Source organism: Pipistrellus kuhlii, unplaced genomic scaffold (assembly GCF_014108245.1).
Source record: "Pipistrellus kuhlii isolate mPipKuh1 unplaced genomic scaffold, mPipKuh1.p scaffold_m20_p_3, whole genome shotgun sequence".
Lineage (NCBI taxonomy): Eukaryota > Metazoa > Chordata > Mammalia > Chiroptera > Vespertilionidae > Pipistrellus > Pipistrellus kuhlii.
In genome coordinates this window covers 92,064,151-92,086,358 of record NW_023425529.1, presented here as the reverse complement: position 1 = coordinate 92,086,358, position 22,208 = coordinate 92,064,151, and the positions used below count along the sequence as shown (strand labels likewise).

The following is a 22,208-nucleotide window of genomic DNA, read 5'->3' as shown; positions in this document are numbered from 1 at the left end:
GGCTGCAGCCATCTTGGTTGGGTTAATTTGCATACTCACTCCTGATTGGCTGGTGGGCATGGCTTGTGGGTGTAGCAGAGGTATGGTCAATTTGCATGTTACTCTTTCATTAGATAGGTGTGTTTTTTTAAAAATATATTTTATTGATTTTTTACAGAGAAGAAGAGAGAGGGATAGAGAGTTAGAAACATTGATGAGAGAGAATCATCGATCAGCTGCTTCTTGCACATCCCCAACTGGGGATGTGCCCACAACCAAGGTACATGCCCTTGACTGGAATCAAACCTGGGACCTTTCAGTCCTCAGGCCGACACTCTATCCACTGAGCCAAACAGGTTTCGGCTAGATAGGATATTTTTTACCTTCTTCTTCTCCTTCTCCTTCTTCTCCTCCTCCTCCTCCTCCTTCTTCTTCTTCTTCTTCTTCAAGAAAACCCTTTAACATTTCTTGTAATACTCCTTTGGTGGTGATTAGCTTTTCCTAGTCTGGAAAGCTCTTTATACAATCTTGAATTCTAAATAGTAGCTTTACTGTGTAGAGTAATCTTGGTTGTAGGTCCTTGCTATTAATCACTTTGAATATTTCTTGCCACTCCCTTCTGGCCTACAAAGTTTCTGTTGAGAAATCAGCTGACAGTCATATGGGTGCTCCCTTGTAGGTAACTAACTGCTTTTCTCTTGCTGCTTTTAAGATTCTCTCCTGTCTTTAACCTTGGCATTTTAATTATGATGCGTCTTTGTATTGGACTCTGAGTTCCTCTTATTTGGGACCCTCAGGGCTTCCTGGACTTGTATGTCTACTTATTTCTGACATTCTTTTTTCAAATAAGTTTTTAATTTCTTGCCTTCTCTCTTCTCCTTCTGTTACACCCATGATGCAAATGTTGGTATGCTTGAAGTGTCCCAAAGGCTTCTCATGCTATCTTTATATTTTTGGATTTTTTTTTTTCTGTTCTGATTGGGTGTTTTTTGCTTCCTTATATCTCAAATCTTTTATTTGATTCTTTACATTCCCCACTCTACTGCTGACCCTCTGTAAATTATTCTTTATTTCAGTTAGTGTATGCTTCATTTCTGTCTGGTCCTTTTTTGTGTTGTTGATGTTCCACTAAGTTCCTTGAAATTTTCCTTAAGTTCCTTGAGTATCCTTATAAACATTGCTTTGAACTCTACTGGTAGTTTGCTTGCTTTCATTTTACTTATTTCTTTTTCTGGAGATTTCACCTATTATTTCATTTGTGATATGTTTCTTTGTCTCCGCATTTTGGCTGTTTCCCTGTGTTTGTTTCTGTGTATTAGGTAGATCTGCTATGTCTCCCAGACTTGGTATAGTAGCCTTGTATAATAGGTGTTCTGTAGGGCCCAGTGGCTCAGCCTTCCCAGTCACCTGAACTGGGAAACCTGGGTGTGCCTCTGTGTGGGTTGTGTTCACTTTACTATTATAGTTGAGACTTGATTTATGTTGGTGTCACTGGGAGGGATTGACCCCCAGGCCAATTGGTTGTGAGAACCAGCTGAAACTACGGTGGAAGAGCTGCTGGGCAGGAGCCTACCTTTGGATCAAGACTTGCTTCAGTAGGGCTTTGGTGCTTTCCCTTGAGTGTGTAACTTGTGGAAGTGGTAGGGTTGTAATCTGGAGTAATTGAAGCCGGTCCCAGGTGCACTGGCTCTGGGGTCTCCCAGAAGGTACAAAGTCAGTCTCTGCTTGTGCCCTGCCTGGGGCCACCCAGTATGAGTTACAAAGTGATCTTCAGATGGCTACTATTTGTGTTGAGCTTGGAGGTGCTCAGGAGAGGGCAAGCTGTGAACCAGGGCAGGCTGCCGCTACTGCCAGGCTTGGGACCACTTATTGAGAGGTATGAGGCATGGTGATGCCAGCTGTTGCTTGTTTGAGGGATCTGAGGAAAGTCCAAAGCATGAAGCAAGAGAGGTCATTTGTATGGAAAAGGCACTGGAAATTGCTTGGATGAACCTGCAAGTAAGGAGGGGCAGGGTCTCAGGGAATCATCAGGGTAGAGCAAAAAGTGTGACCCAGATTGATGGAGATTTAGATATGGCCCAGCCTGTCAGTTCTATGGCAGGGATGGCTCAGAACAGGAACACTAGCCTTTGCCAGCACTTTTGATTGGGAGAAAGCTGCCCCATCCAGCTCTTACCATGATTCTAAGAAAAATAGATCCTTCCTAAAAGTCCCAGGTTTCTTTCAAGCTGCTGCTACAGCACTAAAGTTCAGAGGGAGTCTAAGTAAGTCCACATGTGGGTCCTTTAAGAGGAACTTCCTGGAACTTCCGAAGCCTCTGTGTCACTCAGCCACAATTCCCACTGATTTTTAGAGTCAGAATTTGAGGTAACTTCTCGGCACTTGAACCCTGGGCTAGGAGGCCTGGTGTGGGGCAGAGACCCCTCACTCCTCAGGGAAACCTCTACAGCCAATATATCTCCTGATTTTAAACTGCCACACATGGGTGTGGGACCAACCTGTTCCGCATTTCCACCTGCATTTCTGCCCCTCCTAGTTGTAGGACCTTCATTCAGCTAGAGTTTTGGAATGATAATTGTTCTGTATTTTAGTTGTAAATTTTAATGTAGTTGTGGGAGGTGGCAAGTACTGCGTTTACCTATGCCTCCATCTTAACTGGCAGTCCTCATCTTTGCCTCATTAACCCATCCAGGACTGGTCAACAAGTAAAAGCTGGGGCCACAGTTGTCATTAGGAATAGCACAGATGGGATGGCAGAGAGCACTCGGAACGCTGGCAACCATCTAGCAGGTTATGCCACAGCCGCACAGGAAGAGCAGAGGGGAGGGGAGGAGTTGGCTTCCAGGTGGGAGCATTCATGAGGGTGGCCTTAGCCTATACAGAACTGAAGAAAGCTCAGTCTGAATTTTACCTCTGGCACTGACCAGCTGGGAGGCCTCAAAGTCACAACTGCCTCCCTATAAAATGAGGGTAGTCCTTGTGGGACTATTGAAGGGTAGAGATAATGCCTGACCCATGGTATTTATTAATAAACTATAGGCCCAGAGCATGAAAATTCATGCACTGTGGGGGGTCCCTCAGCCTGGCATGCCCCCTCTCAGAGTCCAGGAGCCCTCAGGGGATGTACCACTGACAGTGAAGTTGCCTCTGCGGGAGGCAACTGGGCTGATCAGGGGAGGGCACAGCCGCCATCACCCTGCTGCTGCTGCCACTGTTGGCTCTCACAGCCGCTGCAGTTGCCAGCCCTTCTTGGCCCTCACAGCTGCTGCAGCTTTGTCCTGAAGGACATCTGGAAGGATGTCTGGTCTATCAGGTCTAATTAGCATATTTCCCTTTTACTAGTATAGACTAGACTCGCAGGCGTCTTCAAACTACGGCCCTCGGGCCACATGCGGCCTGCAGAGGAGTCTGATCCGGCCAGCCAGGTTTTTTGGGCAGTGAGCGCAGCCGAGGTGTTACAGTAGGAATTAGTAGTTCATATAGTCCGGCCCTCCAGCTCTCTGAGGGACCGTGATCTGGCCCCCACTTTAAAAAGTTTGAGGACCCCTGGAGAGGATGGGTGCACAGATTTGTGCACGGGGGCAGGGGAGACCCCTCAGTCCAGCCTGCACCCTCTCCAATCCAGGACCCCTTGGGAGATGTCCGACTGCTGGTTTAGACTGGGTCTAAACCAATCAGACATCCCTCTCACAATCCTGGATTGCTGGCTTCTAATCACTCACCTGCCTGCCTGCTTGGTTACCCCTACCTGCCCCCCACCCTGCCGGCCTGATCACACCTCACTGCCTCTGCATGCCAGCCTAATCACCCCCAACTGCCCCCCTCCCTGCTGGCCTTGTCTCCCCCAACTGCCCCCCCCCACCGGCCTGGTTGCCTCTTACTCCCCCCACACTGCTGGCCTGATCACCCCTTACTGCCCCCTGCCAGCCTGGTTGCCCACACAGCCTGCTGCTCAATTGTTTGATCACCCCTCACTGACCCCCCCGTTGGCCTGGTTACCTTACACAGCCTGCTGTTCAGCCATTTGGTCATCCCTCACTAACCCTCCTGCTGGCCTGGTCATAGGCAGCCATTTTGTGAGGGCATGACAGTCAATTTGCATATTACCTCTTTATTATATAGGATGATGAGAACATTATTGGGGAAGGGGGGTTAAATAGCTAAAGCAGGTTAAAAGGTACAAATTTCCAGTCATAAAGTAAGTCCTGGGATGTAATGTACAGCCAGTTGACTATAGCTAACAATACTGTATTGCATACAAGAAAGTTGCTAAGCAAGTAAATCTTGAAAATTCTCATTACAGGAAAAAATATTTATAACTATATGTGGTGATAAATGTTATTTAGACTTAATGTGATGATCATTTCACAATATATACAAATATCAAATCATTATGTTGTATACCTGAACTATTGTTAGATGTCAGTTATCCTATATAATAAAGAGGTAATATGCAAATTGACCATTGTGCCCTCGCACAAGATGGCCAGCATGGGAGGGCAGTTGTGGATGATCAGGCCAACAGAGGAGGGCAGTTAGAGGTGACCAGGCTGGCAGAGGAGGGCAGTTGGGGATGACTGGGCCTGCAGGGGGAGGAGGGAAGTTGGGGGGACCAGGCCTGCAGGGGAGGGCAGTTAGGGGAAATCAAACTGGCAGGGGAGGACAGTTGAGGGGGACCAGGCTAGCAGGGGAGGGCAGTTAGGGGCAACTGAGCCTGCAGGGGAGGGAGGGAAGTTGGAGGCAACCAGGCCTGCAGGTAGGGCATTTGGGGGCAACAAGGCTAGCAGAGGAGGACATATTGGGGTGTCAGGGCCATAGGGGAGGGAGAGAAGTTGGGGGGAACCAGGCCTGAGGGAAGGGCAGTTGGGGGCGACCAGGCTAGCAAGGGAGGGCAGTTATGGGCAACTGGGCCAATGGGGGAGGATAGTTAGGGATGACTGGGCTGGCAGGGGAGGGCAGTTGGGGGAGACCAGACCAGCAGGGGAGCAGTTAGGCATCAATCAAGCTGGCAGGGGAGTGGTTAGAGGGTGATCAAGCAGGCAGAAGTGGTTTAGGAGCAATCAGGCATGCAGGCAGATGAGTGGTTGGGAGCCAGCAGTCCTGGATTTTGAGAGGGATGACTGACTGCCAGTTTAGGCCCAATCCCACTGGCAGTCAGACATCCCCCAAGGGGTCCCAGATTGGAGAGGGTGCAGGCTGAGTTGAGGGACATCCCCTTTCCCCAGTGCATGAATTTCATGCACCAGGCTTCTAGTATCTCAATAAAAAATAAAATAGTTATTATCCTTGAAGTATGGTTGGATCTGTCCAGGAAGCAGAGAGAGAAGGCATTCCTGATGCTGGAGCTTTTCAGGAAGGATTTCAGGGAGCAGGAAAGCAGAGGGATCTGGAACCCCCTAGTCACCCAGCTCTTCCCTCTCTCTCTCCAGGTGGGGTCTTTCCTCCCCTCATTTTCTCTAATTTCACCCAGCACTCACAATGCTGTCTCTGAAACAATACACAAAATCCACTGAAAGTGTGTTTAATGCAAGCTGAGTTAGGAACCACAGAGCCAAGTACTGCTGTTCCCAAATGAACTGAACACACTGCGAACAGTTTAAAGGAAGTCTCAAGTTAAGTACCTTTCCTAGGGAAGGACACTGATCTTGGTCATTGTCAAGAGAGGTAGAAAGTAAGTTATTGGAAACATTCACCTGGAAACTAATAGGGAGAATTGGGAGTAAACTTAAAAATGCCGTCTACTTTTAATTTACTATCCCAATTCATGTTAGTTTACTCATGTTGCATTCTCTAATATACTATGCTAAATTCCTTAACTTTCTTCTCTCTGCCCTCAACTAAAACAAAATTTTTGTTGGTAAAACACTTATGCTGAAACTATCATATCATGAAACTTAAATTTGTAGAAGGGTCAAGGAAAAAAGTAAACAATAAAATGAAATACAGTCCATTGCACTACAAAGATGCATTTTAGTTCATCTGACACCTTATTGTGGATGATTTCTTCTTTTCCGGAAGGTGCACTCACAGAACAATGTCTCCAGTATGGTCTTTGTTATTTTTTTAAAAAGAAGCAAGAAGGTCATAACCTTGAATATCCTCAGTCTTTTATAGTTTATTTTTTTATTTGTATCTTTCTTATAATAAATGTATCACACATTCATTGGGGGAATTGAAATTGCTTGTGAAATAACTTAAAACGGATAAAAACATGTGATTGTTAACATTTTGTAGCAGTTCCTTTTTAGTTGCATATCACAAAATTAGGATCTTAACAAGTCTCTTCGTTATTCAGAAAGCCCTGCTTTGTTCTTGTGTCCTTGGCCCAATTATGGTACTTCTTGCTCTGGCCCCCCTTTCACGGTCCTCACAGGAACTGCACTTGCTGTGGACTGACTGGCTCCTCAGCTCCACCAAAAGCCTCTTAAAGGAAAAGTGACCTTGCACTGTGATGGCCCCAAAGCCTTGCATGTGGCAGGAATCATCAGCTAGAAAGCAGAATGAACCCACCAGTCATGGTTAATTTTATGTGTCAACTTGGCTGGATTTGGCTGGTGTGTAGATGTTTGGCCAAACACAAGTCTAGTTGTTGCTGTGAAGATATTTTTAACATGTAGTTATGAGTTAAAACAGTAGACTGAGTAAAGCATATTATTTTCCATAATGTGGGTGGGCCTCATCCAATAAGTTGAAGGCCTTATGAGAAATGACTGATGTTCTTCAAGAAGGAGGGAGTGCCTGCCAGCATGGCTCAGTGGTTGAGCATTGACCTGTGAACCAAGAGGTCATGATTCAATTCCTGGTCAGGCTGTAGGCTCGATCCCCAGTATGGGATGTGCAGGAGGCAGCCAATCAATGATTTTATCTCATCATTGATGTTTCTCTCTCTCCCTCTCCCTTCCTCTCTGAAGTCAATAAAGATATATATTTTAAAAAATAAAAAGAGGGACCTCTGTATCTAGCCCAACCATGTCTTTGAGGAGGGGGAGAAGGAAGTTGTGGCAGTAAATGGCCTTTGGAGCTGCAACATAAACTCCTCCCTGAATATCCAGCCTGATGGCCAACCCTGCAGATTTTGGATTGGCCAACCATAGCAGAAAGAGAAAATGACCAAGTATGAGACAATTCCTTAAAATTTCCCAATCTCTCCCTACCTTTTCCCTCTACTGGCTCTGTTTCTCTGGATACTCTATCCCCACCCCTCAGCTGCACCATCACTCTCTGCCTCTTTTCTGGGCTAGCCTTCCCCCCTTCATTCCCCTTTTCTCTCCCATTCTTTCTGTAAGGCTCAGTGTTTAGACTCCCACCTTCTCTCCCACCATGTCCTTCTTAGAGAACTCACTCCTTCAATCAGGAACTGAGTACTGACTTGACACCTCTTGAAGCTGATTGGTTTTTTCTGTCAAGTAGACAGAAGCAGGGGTTTGGCTTGTTCATAGGGTGGTGGTCCTAGGTGGGAGAAGAGACAATGGTACAAAGATAAGTAAGCTGTGAGTTCTGTCCTGAAATGTCTTAACAAATTAAGAAAATAAGTGCAGGCAAGGTAAAGCAAGTACGTATACAACTATAACTGGGGCGAGGGAGAACAGACTTGCAGAGTAGGAAAGCAGGGCCAGAGTGAGCAGAAGGAAAGGCCCTCCTGGAGCACTTGGAGAGAAGCAAGGACCAGGGAAGGACAAGCAAGTCCATGGCGGTGGGAGTGATTCTGAACACAGCTGGGGAACGTGCAGGGCCTGAAAACATGAGTAGACAGGAGTGAGGGCAAATCCAGTCAGACACAAGACTGGACTCCCAGATTGAGAGTTCAATAGACATACAGTCATGTTCCACCTATGACATTTTGCTAACATCCCATGGTCAGGGTTTCCAAACATCACTTTTTTTCAAGTCAGCTTCCTTGACCAACATCTCTTTTTGACAGTGGACAAGAAATATGATTTTCTTCTAGATCATTTGGATCAAAACCAAATGTCTGACTCAGCTTTTCCTCTCCTCAGTGGTGACTGTGTCATTGGTGTTTCTCAGGATTAGAAAACCACTTAGTCTAACCCATGTCTAAACAGCACCTGGTTGAAGGTCATTCAGCCTTTAGGAGACTCTTCCACTGATAGAAACTCACTGCTTGTTCTGTCTGCATTTTGTGTCTCCCATAGAGTTATTAAATTAATACTCAAAAAATTAAAAGTTAGAAAAGTAAGGGGTGTAAGTGGCTCAGTAGCTTATAGCTCATACTAGGTGGGACCTGGCAGCTTAGAAAGGATGAAGGAAGCAGATTCCTCGCTGAGACACCAAACTTCTATTGATGGCACCCAAAATGGCAATGGCTGGTAGGCAGTTACATCACACTAACTCCCAATGAATGTGGATTCTTTAAAATTGCCAGATTCAGGTCACCTGATGCTGTTGTTCTCCCTCTCCTCATTTCTCAGCCAGTTTAAATTCCTCTTCGGGACTGATAGTCCCCCCCTCTGGCCCTGCCTCACCACTCTGTCCCCAAAGCAAGCCCCACTCCAGCCAGGCCAGCCATCTTCCTTGTCATGGGGAATCCCTATTAATCTCAGCTGCCACACACCTCAGAATTCATCAATAAACAAATAAATTTCATGTCACCAATCACAACCAAGACTACAAAAGTGTCCACCAACAGATGAATGGATAAGCATTATGTGATATAGACATGTCACATTTTATTCATCCATTAAAAGGAATGAAATACTGACACATGTTACAACATGGATGAACTTTGGAAGCCTCATGATAAATGAAAGAAGCCAGATACAAAAGGCCAAATATGTATGACCCCATTTACAAAAGTATGCAGAATAGGCAAATCCATAGAAGCAGAAAGCAGAGTAGCAGCCAGGGTCTGGGAAATGGAGAGTGACTGCTTAATGGGTTTCCTTTTGGGGTGATGAAAATGTTCTAGAACTAAATAGCAGTGATGGCTACACAACTGTGAATATACCAAACAACTTAGTGCAGTGTGCAATTTAAAATGGTTAAATAGGTGAGCTTATGCTATATGTATTTTTACTATAATTAAAACTCAAAAAGCAAAGAACATCCATAACTAACATGTTTCTAAGTATGATTCTCAGACCAACCGTATCAGCAATACTCAAGATTCTACTTAATAAAAAGACAGTTCCTGGGCTCCCCTGAGCAAGACCCATGAAACTCAATGCCCAGAAACCTGTGCAGAGTTGTACTAGCCTTTCAAAGCATCTCACATGACTTTTGCACATAGATTTAAAAATCACACTAGCATACTTCAGACAGGAACTGTTTCCTTCATTTGCCCAGCCTAACATAAGCCTGCTCAATGCAGGCTTTTTTGTTGAGCAAAGAGACTGTGTTCATCTTTATTTAAGAGGAGCGCACGGTTCTCTCTTCCCACATCGCCAGGACTGTCTCGGTTACAGGGAAGTGTCCCTGTGCTGTGCTTGCAACTCGACTGTTGGTCACTGTGTGTCACTGCTAATGGGGGAGGGGTGGAGTCCCTTCATTCTTTACGTAAAGGCACTGAGAATTTATAGATTTCCAAAAGGAAATCTCACCATCATTCCTTCAAACCTCCTGGTATGGCAACGGGAAATCCACGCTTCACACATTTTGTGCTGATTAAACATATGGACTCAGAAATCATCCTTCAGATGCATTGGGAGGAAAGCAATCAAAAATAATTTAGGTCACCAATCAGAACCAGGTCAGCAAAAGCCTTGTTTCTGGAGTTATGTGATGGTGTAAGTGGGGTTGTTATAATCTCCTGAAAGTTTTTTTCATTTTTGGCACACAAGTCAACGAAGCAGTCAACAGTCTAGATGCCTTTGGATGGCATTAGCATAAAATGTTTAATTAACTTTTCAGTTTTCATATGAAGATCTCAGCATACCAGTAACTCTCACATAGCTCATCTTTAATTTCTGCTGCAACAGGACCATCTGATGCGAAGTGAATACTGAATAATGGGACTGGATGTTAAGAAACGTCTGAAAAAGTAAAAAGCCAGCACCATGGAGCTAGCATTGATAATCTGAACAGGAAAAGAGATATTTTTGCAATTTTTAGATAGTTCCTCTTTTGGACACCTGAGCAAATGCAACATATCCTCTGTGGCAACTTTGGTTCAAAGTTCTTTTCTGAACTGGTCCTACAACAATTTCCATTGTTCCAGAATGCCACTGCTCAAGACAGTGTTGCATGGCACCAGCTGTAGGCGTGAAAACATGGGCACTCTTGCTTCAGGAGCAAAAGTTGTTTCTAGGATTATCTGCTATGCTGGCTGGGTTTTGCCAATCAATATGCAACTACTCATGGGCATCACCTACCGTGTGCAAACATTTTACCTGGTGCTGTGGGAATGCAAAGGAAGGCTTCAACTGTTTATAATCCCCAGATAAGTATATACTGTAGTCTGCTCTTAAAATGCTCTTATTTTACTATGAGGCAGATATGCCTGGCTGGAGCACCTGTTTGGGACGAGTGATGGCGAGGAGGCAGGGAAGATGCCATATTGGGGCTGGGAAGAAGGGAGGGGGCGGGCAGGAGAGGACCAGTTAACCTTGAAGGCTGGCCAAGCATTCCAGGCACAGGACACAGTAAGACAGTGAGTCTGTCAAACAAAAAAGCTTAAAGCAGGTGTTTGTGTCTCTCCACCCCTACGTGCAAGATCATTGCAGGTGCCCCTGAAAGTGTTCTGAACTGACCTGACTCAGGGGTAGTTGGCTGAGAACCTATTCTCTAATAAAACATTTCAGAAGGTGGATCTTCATGAAGTCTGGATTCTTCTTTCACGACCTGAAAGAGACATCTTAAGAACCACCACTAATTCTGTTACATGAGAAAATATGACTTAACAAGTAGCATATGGTTCAGGTAAGGACATTTTAAATGACCAACCAATTCTGTGGGAGGCAAGTTACACATCTCTTGTCAAGATAGCTTCCAATCTGTCAAGCTCGGTATCTAAATAGCTCCCCACATTTCCACCCCATCAGCCCCTGCACCAGCCCCTGTGCCACCCTAGACACCAGAGCCCTGTCTGGAAAAGAGCCAGAGTCTCCACGTGGTGGCCTGTGGCGCTGAGGGAAGCCCACTCTGCTTCCCCTAGGATAGCTTCAAAGGTTGGAGATAACTCAAATAATCCCTTTAACTCCTCAAAGTGGCCATTAATTGATAGAGAAAAAGAGCCCCTGTGCCTCCAGGCTGCTCTCTAGGGGAGGGCCTTGTGAGAATAGCGGGGGTCTACAGAGGATGGCGACGTACAGAAAGCAAGGACCCTGTGTCCTGGCAAAACACTGCCTGCCCTTGAACCTGACCCCAAAGGCAGTGGGCCCCCTAAGCCCTCTCCCCAGGACATCCGGGTTCTGGGTGAGCAGCTCCCCGGCGGGAGACACGGGCCACCATACCCCGGGACCAGGCCTGGCTGACCCTCTGTCTCGCGCCCCCAGAAAGGACCTGCCCTACAAGCCCCGCTCCCGCTCCCGGACGGAGGGGAAAGCGAGGGTCCTGTCCTGCCCGTGCACTCGGCTCCCCCAACGGAGGAGCCCGCCCAGGGCACCGGGCCCCCCAAGCCATCCTTAGTCCCAGCGCCCCCCGGGAGGCCTGGCCTGCGCCCTCTCCGGGCCCCGCGCCCCGCGCCCCGCGCCCCGCGCTCCCCGGGGCGGGCCGTGCTGGCCCCCGCCGCTGGCCTCGCAGCGCCCGGCGTCAGGCAGAGGCGGGGTGGGGCGCGGTTAAAAGGCGCCGAGGTGGGGGCCCCGCTGACTGCGGCTCAGACACCGCCGCTCGCCCTGCCGCCGCGAGGGCGCCGCGCGCAGAGTCGCAGGTAAGCGGGCTGGGTGGGGGCACCGCGGGGGAGCCCCCGCCCCCAGAGGGGTGTGGGCAGCTGTCGCCCTGGCTGGCGACCACTCCGGCGGGCCCCGTGGCCTCCCAGTGGGTGCCCGCGAGTTGCCGGGGAGACCTTATCAGCCCGATCCGCATCCCGCGGCCCCTGCGAGCCGAGGAAGCAGGACGGACGGGTCTGGCTTTTACTCCAGAGTCCCCTCGGCCTGCACAACAGGTTTATGGCTGCATCACACGTGCGCCCGAGGGGCGGGCTGGGACCGGTGCCCCTTTCCCCGGTTCCTTTGCTGCGTTTGGGCTTGTCTTCGTGTTGGCGGGACTGACGAAGTCCCATTCAGATCTGGGGGACAGGAAAGCCAGGAGGCTCGTGGCCAGACCTTAGGTCCCAGGCAGGACTGACCCGTATGACTGTGTGATGTGCGCCCCAGAAACTTGTGAAAAGCAGGTGACAATTACGGGACAGCAGTAATTGTCATTGGTGACACAGTTCAGTTAAAAGGTGGAGGCACCAGAAGGTACTTCCTGTCAGGTGAAGAGCAGTCAGTCCAGTGTCACTGTCATTGCTGCCTTTTGACTGGGCTGGCCCCCTTCCTGGACAGCAGGACCCTGGCCGAGGTGAGTGCTGTGGGAATGCAGCTTTTGGACCTGGAGGGGCTGGGGCTGCGGCCCCTGCGGGACATGGGCCCAGCGCCGTCCTGCCCCCTGGGTGGAACCTCGCTGTGCATTTAGGGCTTGCTTGAATTTAGGCACACACCCTGGTTCTCTTCCTTGGTGGACTATATGCCATACAAGTGTCTTCTCGCCTCCGTTCTAACAGATCTAACTAGTGTTCTGGAAGAAAATGTCCTGCCCCAGTGCCGCTCCCTTAGAATGCAGGATGCTGCTCAGAACTGCCCCTGGGAGAGCTTTGTCTGTTGTTTGGATTTGGCTGCCACTTTGGGGACGTTGTTTGAACTATGCCAAGGAGAGCAGAGGGGCCTAGGAGCCAGAATATCAACACTCCAGCCTGTAACATAGGGGGGAGGGGATCCAAAACCCAAAAGACCCTTATTCACCCAATTGCCTCACTGGTGGTTTTATTATAAAACAAAATCTGCTCCCAGATTGTTCTCTTTTTCTTACATTTTTTTTTTTTCTGCTGAATTTTAAGAGCATTGGAAAGGAGCACAACTATAGTGGGAGACAGAAAATTCTAACCTGCAAATCCTCACTCACCATGTAGCTTTGACACAGTCTGATTAGTCCAGGAGCTGTGAGTGGTTTGTACTCATTAGCAAAAATGTTAAGTAGAATAAAATTGTGGAAGATTAATGTTCTATCCAAGCTCCATGGTCCATGAGGCCATGACCCCGACCCCTCCCATGGCAGCATTGTCATATGTGAAGGTTTCTGTTTTAATTGTTTGACCAATTAAAATGGATGGGTCCCCAAAGGGCCTTTTTTGTTTTATTCCCAAGGTCACTTTACTCTGTTTGGACTTAAATGTTTGGGAAGCACACAGGTTAACTTGAATGAACAGAGACTGCTTAAATAGAAGAAAAAAAAAATGTTTAACTCTTTGAGTTCTTAAATGAATTAAGAAATACATGTAATTCTATGAACTGTTCATTTTTATATTTAGACCCCAAACACAAAAACATTTTCATTTTTATTGAATTGATTTTGAAGAAGTATATAAATCCTAAATCCATTTTGTCACTGGCCATTAGTTTGAAAGGACAGTTGATAAAGTTTTGAGTCATTAAACTTAAAAACCATCTATCAGCTTGTCACTTGGATGATTTAAAATTTCATGAGACAAGGTATAGATTCTTCTGGGTTAAGAAGAGAATTTGAGATTTTTTTAGACTGCGTACTAATTTGGGGGGGAGGGATAAGGAAGCATATCCAATTCTCAAACTCCTTTTTTTTTTTTTTTTTTTTTTTTTTTTAAATGCTCAGGGAATGAACTTGAGGTTTTGGTTGGTGGTAGTATCATTATTTTGGTAAAGACAAAGAAACTATACTAAAAATTTTATTTTTATTATTTTATTGTGAATTCAAACTACAGAACATCAGTGAATTGGTAGTGTCCAGACTTTCTTCATAACAATTCTGAGGATGAAGAGAAACTACCCACAAATGTCATGCAGTAGACATGTGGGAGGAGTTAAAGGAATATGGCCACATCAACTATTTTTCCTCACCTACATCCAGAAGCTGCATAAAGATTCATACTCATGTCCATTACATTGGCTTCTAGGCAATCACATGACGTAGAAGAAGAAAACTTGAGCTCTGAGGAAGGAACCTTGCCCTGCTTCTTCTCTTGTGACAGGCTCTCAGGAGGCCTGGGAGTCAGGCTCACTTGAGTCATCACTGCCTTTATCAATTCAGACTTCTCAACTTCCAAACGAAGGTGGAAATCGTGAGAAATGTGTTCCGTTCTAAGTCTATCCGATATTTGCTGAATGACTTGAAAGGGTCATCCAGAGAGGATAAAGGTATCAAAAAGACATTTGCACCTCATGGTGTGTGCTGAGGTTAACACAGCATGGCTTTAGTTTTGGTTCTGTCAGTAGTGAAACTAAAATGCCATTATTAAGCAAACTAGTTACGATTAAATTCTTAAATAAGAGATTTTGAAACAATCAATAAATTCCATTACTGAAGCAAGCAGAATGCTAATAGATTTAAATTCTTTGAATTGTAAAAGGGAAGAACAGTCTGTCTTCATAATACCATGCATATCATCAGAAGTGAGGTCAATGGTTTGTTTTCAGAGGTAAATATTTGGAACTGGAGCTTTAGAAGTGAGCGTGCACTGTGGATGGTTAGATATATCACAAACCTGAATACAATCCACCTTTGTTTGTCTGAGTGGGACCACACTCTCACACATTGAAGACCATAGACTCTAATCATATCTCCATTCTTTCCTTAAAAGAGAGCCGAAAGGGGCCAGTTAAACCTCTCTGAGTTGCAGAGAGAGGGTTAATATTTTACTTTTTCCTGAAAAAGCTGCTCCCAGTGGCTTCCGCCAGCCTGCCTGAAGCCTAAAAGGAAAGAGGTATTTTGTTCATTGATACCAATGGCAAAGGGTCCCAAAGAGAAAAGTTTGGAAAGCAGTTCTCAAAAAGTACTGGGCCTTCAAATGTCCTCTAGCCACACTGTTCATGACAGCTCACCCAGGCTGTGTGTTTACAGGGGAGAAACTGAGGGCCGGCAGTAATGTGCCTCTCCTCCCCCAGCCAGGGTGCGCCTCACCCACCGAGGGGTCAGATGAGCAGGGGCAAGTGCAACCAGGGCCTCCTTTCAGATCTGCTCTCTCTCAGCCCCTGGGGAGGGGCAGTGTCATGAGGTCACAAGGCCTTACCTGTGACTGCAGCATTGTGTCAGGAAGTTTGGGGCGGGCCGTGCCCCTGGGTCTCTCCCCTAATACTTGTGAGAGGAGCTCTCCTCCTGCTTTTAGCCTGCACTGGGAGCATGGTGTGCTGGACAGATGCCCTGGCTTCTTGGGAAGCCCCTCAGCAACAATAGAGACTAAACAAAAGAATGGAAAGGGAAACTTTCACTGTAGAAAACGCTGGTGCTTGTTCACCAAGTGCTCTTCCTGAGGAGCAAGGAGGGCAGCAGAGCGATGGAGGCTGTGAACAGCCTTTCCTGTCCAGTCATTCCCATCATGTGATAGGTAATAGGGCTTGGTTGATCCTGTAGGAAGGTACTGCCAGTGAGGTGATTTGTTTTAGCCCAATTAATTGTCTGTGTGACCAGGAGATTAGACACACATACTGTGGTTTAACCACTCACTTTTTTTAGTGCTCTAGACATCTCATTTTTTTTCCTTCCTTTAAAAGTGTAGGTAAATTGCTGACTCAAACTCAAAAATAGTTGTATAATAGATTATTTTCTGTTCAGCTTTACTTCTTTGAGAGCGTGTGATTTGGGAACCAGAGAAGTAAAAAAAGAAATAAAGCTATTGCTGTCACTATTGCTCCTGTTTTTCAAGAAGGAGACGCTCCAAAGAGTAGAGATCAAGGATCCTACTTCTTGGACCATATTCTTGTGAGGAAATAGGACCATATTCTTGTGAGGAAATCGTGACCTCCTGACCTCAACCCCTGGCCTTAGCCTTTCCAAATTCATCCATTCAGCTTGATTGGTTTGCTTCCTAGTAGGGCAGGTAATAGGTGACACAGGGTGTGCCATTGTTCACGCAGGTGATAGAGAACTCAGACGCAGATAGCCTTTTCTCTTTTATAACTGCAGGGGAGTTTAAATGCTGTGCACTTTGGAAGTCTTGAGAAAATGTGAACTGTACTCTTTGGTAAATCAAATATTTGCTGATTGGGTGCTTAGCTAACTAAACCTCAAGGGGAAATGCTTCCTAGTTAATTAGAAAACATCTCATTTTATAAACAAACAGGACTGACCTCTTAGGGGATCATCTGTTGTAAAATATATTGAAACATCAAGATATATATTTCTTCACTTCCCTACCACCCATCACATCCTGAAAGACTTCCAGAATAGAACAGTAAGAACTAGGAAAATGTATTATAATGACTTCCATGAGAGACTAAAATTAATTGTACAAATTCATATTGTCTAAAATTAGTCTTTTAAATCAAAAGTTAATTTAATGTGGGCAGTGACATCTCTTAGGCCATGAGGTAAGTGGTATGTGAAGGCAGGGTTTAATTGTAGAACCTGAAATCACCCTCCCCGGTGAACCCTCTGCATTATCCGGCCGTGCTTACTCAGCCTCTGACTGAGTGTTTTAAGTACAAGAAGCCACAGCTTCAAAGAGTTTGTGTCTAAAGAGTTGAACCTATTTCATTTTTCTCAGCTTTTTCTTTAAAAAAAAAAAATCCTTTCTCTTGGCTATTGTAAATAATGCTTCAATGAACATGGGAGGGCATATATTTTTTCAAATTGGATTTCTTCAGATAAATACTTTTAAGTGGAATTGCTGAGTCATAAGGTAGTTCTATTTTTATTTTTATTTTTTGGTTAATCCTCACCTGGGGGTGTTTTCTCCATTGATTTTTAGAGAGAGTGGAAGGTGGGGAGAGAGAAAGAGAGACTGATGTGAGAAAGACACATTGATCAGTTGCCTCCTGCATATGTCCTGACCCAGGCCAGCATCGGGCCAGCAACCCAGGTACATGCCCTTTACCAGGAATCAAACTCGTACCCTTGGGTCTGTGGGCTAATGCTCTAACCACTGAGAAAACTGGCCAAGGTAAGGTATTTCTATTTTTAACTTACAAGAGCCATGGTATGGAAAAAACTTAAGTGTCTATTGACAGATGAACAAATAAAGAGAGAAAAAAAGAAAAAAAATATATATATATATATGTTATATTTGTGCACTGGGAGTGGATGTCCCATAGCCCAGTCTGCACTCTCTCCAATCTAAAACCCCTTAAGGGATGTCTGACTGCCCACCAGGATCAGGCCTGAACGGGCAGTCGGACATCCCTCTCAAATCCAAGACTGCTGGCTCCCAACCACTCACCTGCCTGCCTGATGGCCCTAACCGCTTCTTGCCATGAGGTAAGTGGTATGCCAGCTTGATCACCCCCTAACCACTCCACTGCCAGCCTGATTGATGCCTATTTCCCTGCCCACCCTATTGCCCTTAACTGCCCTCCCCTGCCAACCTGGTCACCCCTAACTTCCCTCCCCTGAAGGCCTGGTCCTCCCCCCCCCCCCCCAACTGTCCTCCCCTGAAGGCCTAGTTGCTCCCAACTGCCCTCCCCTGCCAGCCTGGTCGCCTCTAATTGCCCTCTCCTGTAGGCCTGGTTGCCCCCAACTGCCCTCCCCTACAGGTCTGGTCCCCTCCAACTGCCCTCCCCTGCTGGCCTGATCACTCACAACTACCAGTCATCTTGTGTCCACATGGAGGCAGCCATCTTTGACCACATGGGGGTAGCCATCTTGTGTATTGGAGTGACAGTCGATTTGCATATTACTCTTTTATTAGATAGGATATTTCATTTTTTCTCAGCCATAAAAAAAATGAAATCTTACCATTTGCAGCAACATGAATGGACCTAGAGGATATTTATGCTAAGTGAAGTCAGTCAGAGAAAGACAAATTCATATGATTTCATTTATATATGGAATCTAAAGAACAAAACAACAAAATAAATGAACAAACAAGATGGAAATAGATTCATAGATACAGAGATCAGACTGATGGTTGCCAGAGCAGGGAGTGGTTGAGGGGGTTACTGAAATAGATGAAGGGAATTAAGAGGTAACAAACTTCCAGTTATAAAATAAATGTCAGAATGATGTAATGTACAATATAAGGATGTATAATACCAGATAGGTACTAGACTTACTGAGAGGATCACTTTTTAAATTATATAAATGTTTAACCACTATGCTATCCACCTAAAACTAATATGAAATAATATTGAATGTCAACTGTAATTGAAAAAGAAAAGAAAAAATCCTGGCTTTCTGTTTATTCTATCTTGGATTCAATTCTTAGTCCTAGATCCTCCTGTTGCCTTGTGACTGAGAGCTGTGCTCCAGCTAAACTGCTCCAGCTCCTCAGTGTCCACTCCCAAGAGTTTTTTTCCAGGCTTTGCCACCTGGCCACACTCCAGCAGGTCATCAGCCTGCCAGTGTCTTTCTTTTTTTTTTCTTTTTCTATGTACAAAACACTTCTCTTCAATCAACAAGCAACTTCTGTAACATACTGCAAATCTCATTGTCAATATGCACTATGTTGGAAGCATCCACCACCATACAAACTTCACCTTGGACTTGGTCATGTAGCCATATACCTTGTAGTCCTCTGCAGTATTTCCCAAACTTTTGACATATGTGTACCCCTTCTATAATTTTCCTACCACTGAGTACCCCTCATACAGTGCATATCCCCACCAAACTCCAGTGCAACGCATACCCCCACCGTGCTTAGCTGCGCCTAATTCTATGTTCTCTTGAGCACGAGGGGTACGCGTACCGCACTTTGGGAAACACTGCTCTATGGGGTACAGCAAGCCCAGGTAGAGCTCCCTTTTAAAAGAAAAAATCCTGGCTTTCTGTTCATTCTATCTTGGATTCAATTCTTAGTCCTAGATCCTCCTGTTGCCTTGTGACTGAGAGCTGTGCTCCAGCTAAACTGCTCCAGCTCCCTCTGTTCACCAGAGCCTTCCCCATTGCAGAGATATTCTCATCCACCACATCCAGGGATGTGTGTACTATGTAGAACTTCAGCTCATTCTCCATGGTGACACTCTTTGGCTACCACCACCGTGCATACTGCCATCTTGGGAGTCCCCCTGCCAGTGTCTTTCTTGATGTGATATGAACAAAAACAACCCTTCAGGTGTGGGCTCCCAGAGAGCAAGCATGTTAATCTCTTCTAGCCTAACCTTGAGTTTCTTCTAGGAAGCCTTGTTATTTGGCATGAATATCCTGCTTATAAGGCTATTCCTTCTGAGGGATAAAATATTCCTTAAATAAAATGTTAGGGTATGGTTATTAAATGAACTATGGAAAGACAGTTAACTTGCTGATGACATGAGAGGTGTCTGTAAACATCATTTTGACATTAACACACACTATGTCTGTGCCACTGCCATTATCATGGTGACTGCCAGCAAACTCATGGCAGGTGAGGAAGTTAGCCTGGGAAGAATCCTGACTGCAGTTCAAGAAAGTCTAAGATAGGTTGGCAGAAGGACTTTGATGACTCCCTCCTCCTCTAAAGGGTCTAAAAAATTGTAAGGGTGGGTTTTTTCTGAGGAGAGAACCTTTCACTTTCAGAAGACTCTCGAAGTGTTCATTATTCATCACTTTATTTTCAAGGAAGTTGCTGACCAACTTTTCAGTTTTGTGTGGTAACGTGGAAGACGTCTGCTTGAATTGTATCAAAAGTTTCTGCAAGAAGTCCTTTTCTCCCGGGACATTAAATCAGGGAGCTAAGAAGGAGTGAGGCTCGTTGTTGCAGTGGCATGAGTCCTTCACCACAACTGTTGGTGTGGTGGTACCTGCTGGGAAGGGAAGGCCATCATCAGCCTGCTTAGTACAAGGAAGAACAAGTGAGCACCTTTTAGAAAGTTATGGTTCTCTTTCAGAAGAGGCCGGCCTTAGGTTTTCTAAGAACCCCCGATGATGGCATGATATTCAGGATAGAAATAAATATAAATATATTGTGTAAGTTAACCAATATTTATTTTCTTACTTTCTCTTCTTAGTCTGTATGGTAAACCAGATTATTTCATTCCAATGAATAATATTTTTTCTTGGATAAACCATTTAATCACTATAACCTTCTATGGACCCTCTGTGCACTCTGGGCAATTAGAACCACAGTGATTTCATGGGAACTGGGGAAGGAAATTTAATTACCTGAGTTCCTGTATTCATGTTAAACAGTGACCTATTATATAATCTAAAGTCAGTTGAATGAAGATGACATTAAATCCCCTTGAAAGTTATCTCTGGTAAAATAAATAAATAAATAAATTAATTAATTAATTAATTAATAAATACCTTTGAATGTCTTTAGGCTGGGCATTCCTCCCCAGAACACCTCCTACCAGCAGTTTAGGGGTTGCAATTATAACTATCACAACACACTTTAAGCAAAAATTGCTTCAGTCTGTAATATAACTAATACTATTGTATTTCTTCAAAGGAACTTTCTGTTAATTCCCCTTTGTCTGTTTAGGAATAAACCAATACAATGGATTGGGGCACCCTGCACACTTTCATCGGGGGTGTGAACAAACACTCCACCAGCATCGGGAAGGTGTGGATCACTGTCATCTTCATCTTTCGTGTCATGATCCTCGTGGTGGCTGCTCAGGAAGTGTGGGGTGATGAACAGGAAGACTTTGTCTGCAACACTCTGCAACCGGGATGCAAAAATGTATGCTATGATCACTTTTTCCCAGTGTCCCACATCCGGCTGTGGGCCCTGCAACTCATCTTTGTCTCCACCCCAGCCCTGCTTGTGGCGATGCACGTTGCCTACTACCGGCAGGAGGCCGCCCGCAAATTCAGACGAGGAGAGAAGAGAAATGAATTCAAAGACTTGGAAGACATTAAAAAGCAGAAGGTTCGGATCGAGGGAGCCCTGTGGTGGACGTACACCAGCAGCATATTTTTCCGAATCATCTTTGAAGCTTCCTTTATGTATGTGTTTTACTTTCTCTACAATGGGTACCACCTGCCCTGGGTGCTGAAATGTGGGATTGATCCTTGCCCCAACCTTGTTGACTGCTTCATCTCTAGACCTACGGAGAAAACCGTGTTCACCATTTTTATGATCTCTGCCTCGGTGATTTGCATGCTACTCAATGTGGCTGAGTTGTGCTACCTGCTGCTGAAAGTGTGTTTCAGGAAATCAAAAAGAGCCCAGACACAAAGAAACCACCCCAGTCATGCCCTAAAGGAGAGTAAGCAAAATGAAATGAATGAGCTGATTTCAGACAGTGGTCAGAATGCAACCACTGGTTTTCCAAGTTAGACATTTCAGAGTGCTGTGTAGCCAGCTGCTAACAAAACTGGAATCTTCTCCTAAGGACCCTCTCTCTAGGCTAGAGACTGTGTTTATAAATGGCTCTCATAATACATAGGTACCTGAATTAATGTTTTATAGAATAATTGTGCCATTAATATGCAACATGATTACATATGTCATCCATCTCTAAAAACTAAGACAGGTTGATAACCATGCCTTGAAGCTTCTTTCACATGTCTGTTTTACGTGGACCATCTGACATAGTGGATATTTCCTGAAACTTAAGACTGTAACTTTTGTTAATAATGTTAATCTAGAAATGAATAATTTTAATAGTAAAGGGTATTTTTATAGGATTAAGTGTTTTAGTACTGACTTTGAATTTATATATTTTTATAATGACTAGTCTTCTTTACCTGGAAAAACATATGATGATAGTTTTAGAATTATACATTAAGTATTTAAATTTTGAACTTACTATATCTTGTTGTAAATCATATTTTGCATTGTTTATCAACAAGTTTATAAACTAGCACGATGCTCTAGAAAGTGTTCATTGTACAATATATTTTTACGGCTTTGTGAATGTTGATAGAGCTATATGGAGGTCGAAAGCTTTTTAAAACTAGTCCATTTGCAGTAGTTGTGAATTGCTCCCCTAAATAAAGTTGAGCTCCACTGCTTAAGCCTTCCTATGCATTCTGGGTTTCTGTTCGGGGCACCATGTCAACCCCAGTGGTTTGGTGAATGGATTGGGGCACTCCTGCTGGGGTAGCTGCTGGTTCAGCGGGTAGAGTTGCCCTGAAGTTCACTGGGGACTCTTGTTTCCTCACAGCAAATGAGCAGAGACCAGGTTCAGCAGCCCACTCAGTCCTCCACTGGGAGAGGAGTTTGCAGCTTTAGCACATGGAGGATG

At 45.1% G+C, this 22,208-nt stretch overlaps 1 protein-coding gene across 2 annotated transcripts; it reads left to right on the top strand.

The window, feature by feature from the left end:
- The first annotated feature begins 11,663 nt into the window (after positions 1-11,663).
- GJB6 (gap junction protein beta 6) lies at positions 11,664-21,983 on the top strand. Of its 2 annotated transcripts, XM_045588516.1 has the most exons (3): positions 11,664-11,803; positions 12,263-12,265; positions 20,498-21,983. In XM_045588516.1, exon 3 carries the CDS (start codon positions 20,513-20,515, stop codon positions 21,296-21,298), a length of 786 nt encoding a protein of 261 aa, XP_045444472.1. In that variant the 5' UTR covers positions 11,664-11,803; positions 12,263-12,265; positions 20,498-20,512; the 3' UTR covers positions 21,299-21,983. The 2 variants fall into 2 exon arrangements, with proteins under 2 accessions (XP_045444472.1, XP_036313890.1); XM_036457997.2 differs by lacking the exons at positions 11,664-11,803; positions 12,263-12,265 and adding an exon at positions 12,280-12,435.
- Positions 21,984-22,208: the final 225 nt, after the last annotated feature.

What these genes read in the sequence shown, in the direction of transcription:
- GJB6 (XM_045588516.1), top strand. Translation starts at nt 20,513, where the DNA reads ATGGATTGGGGCACCCTGCACACTTTCATCGGGGGTGTGAACAAACAC.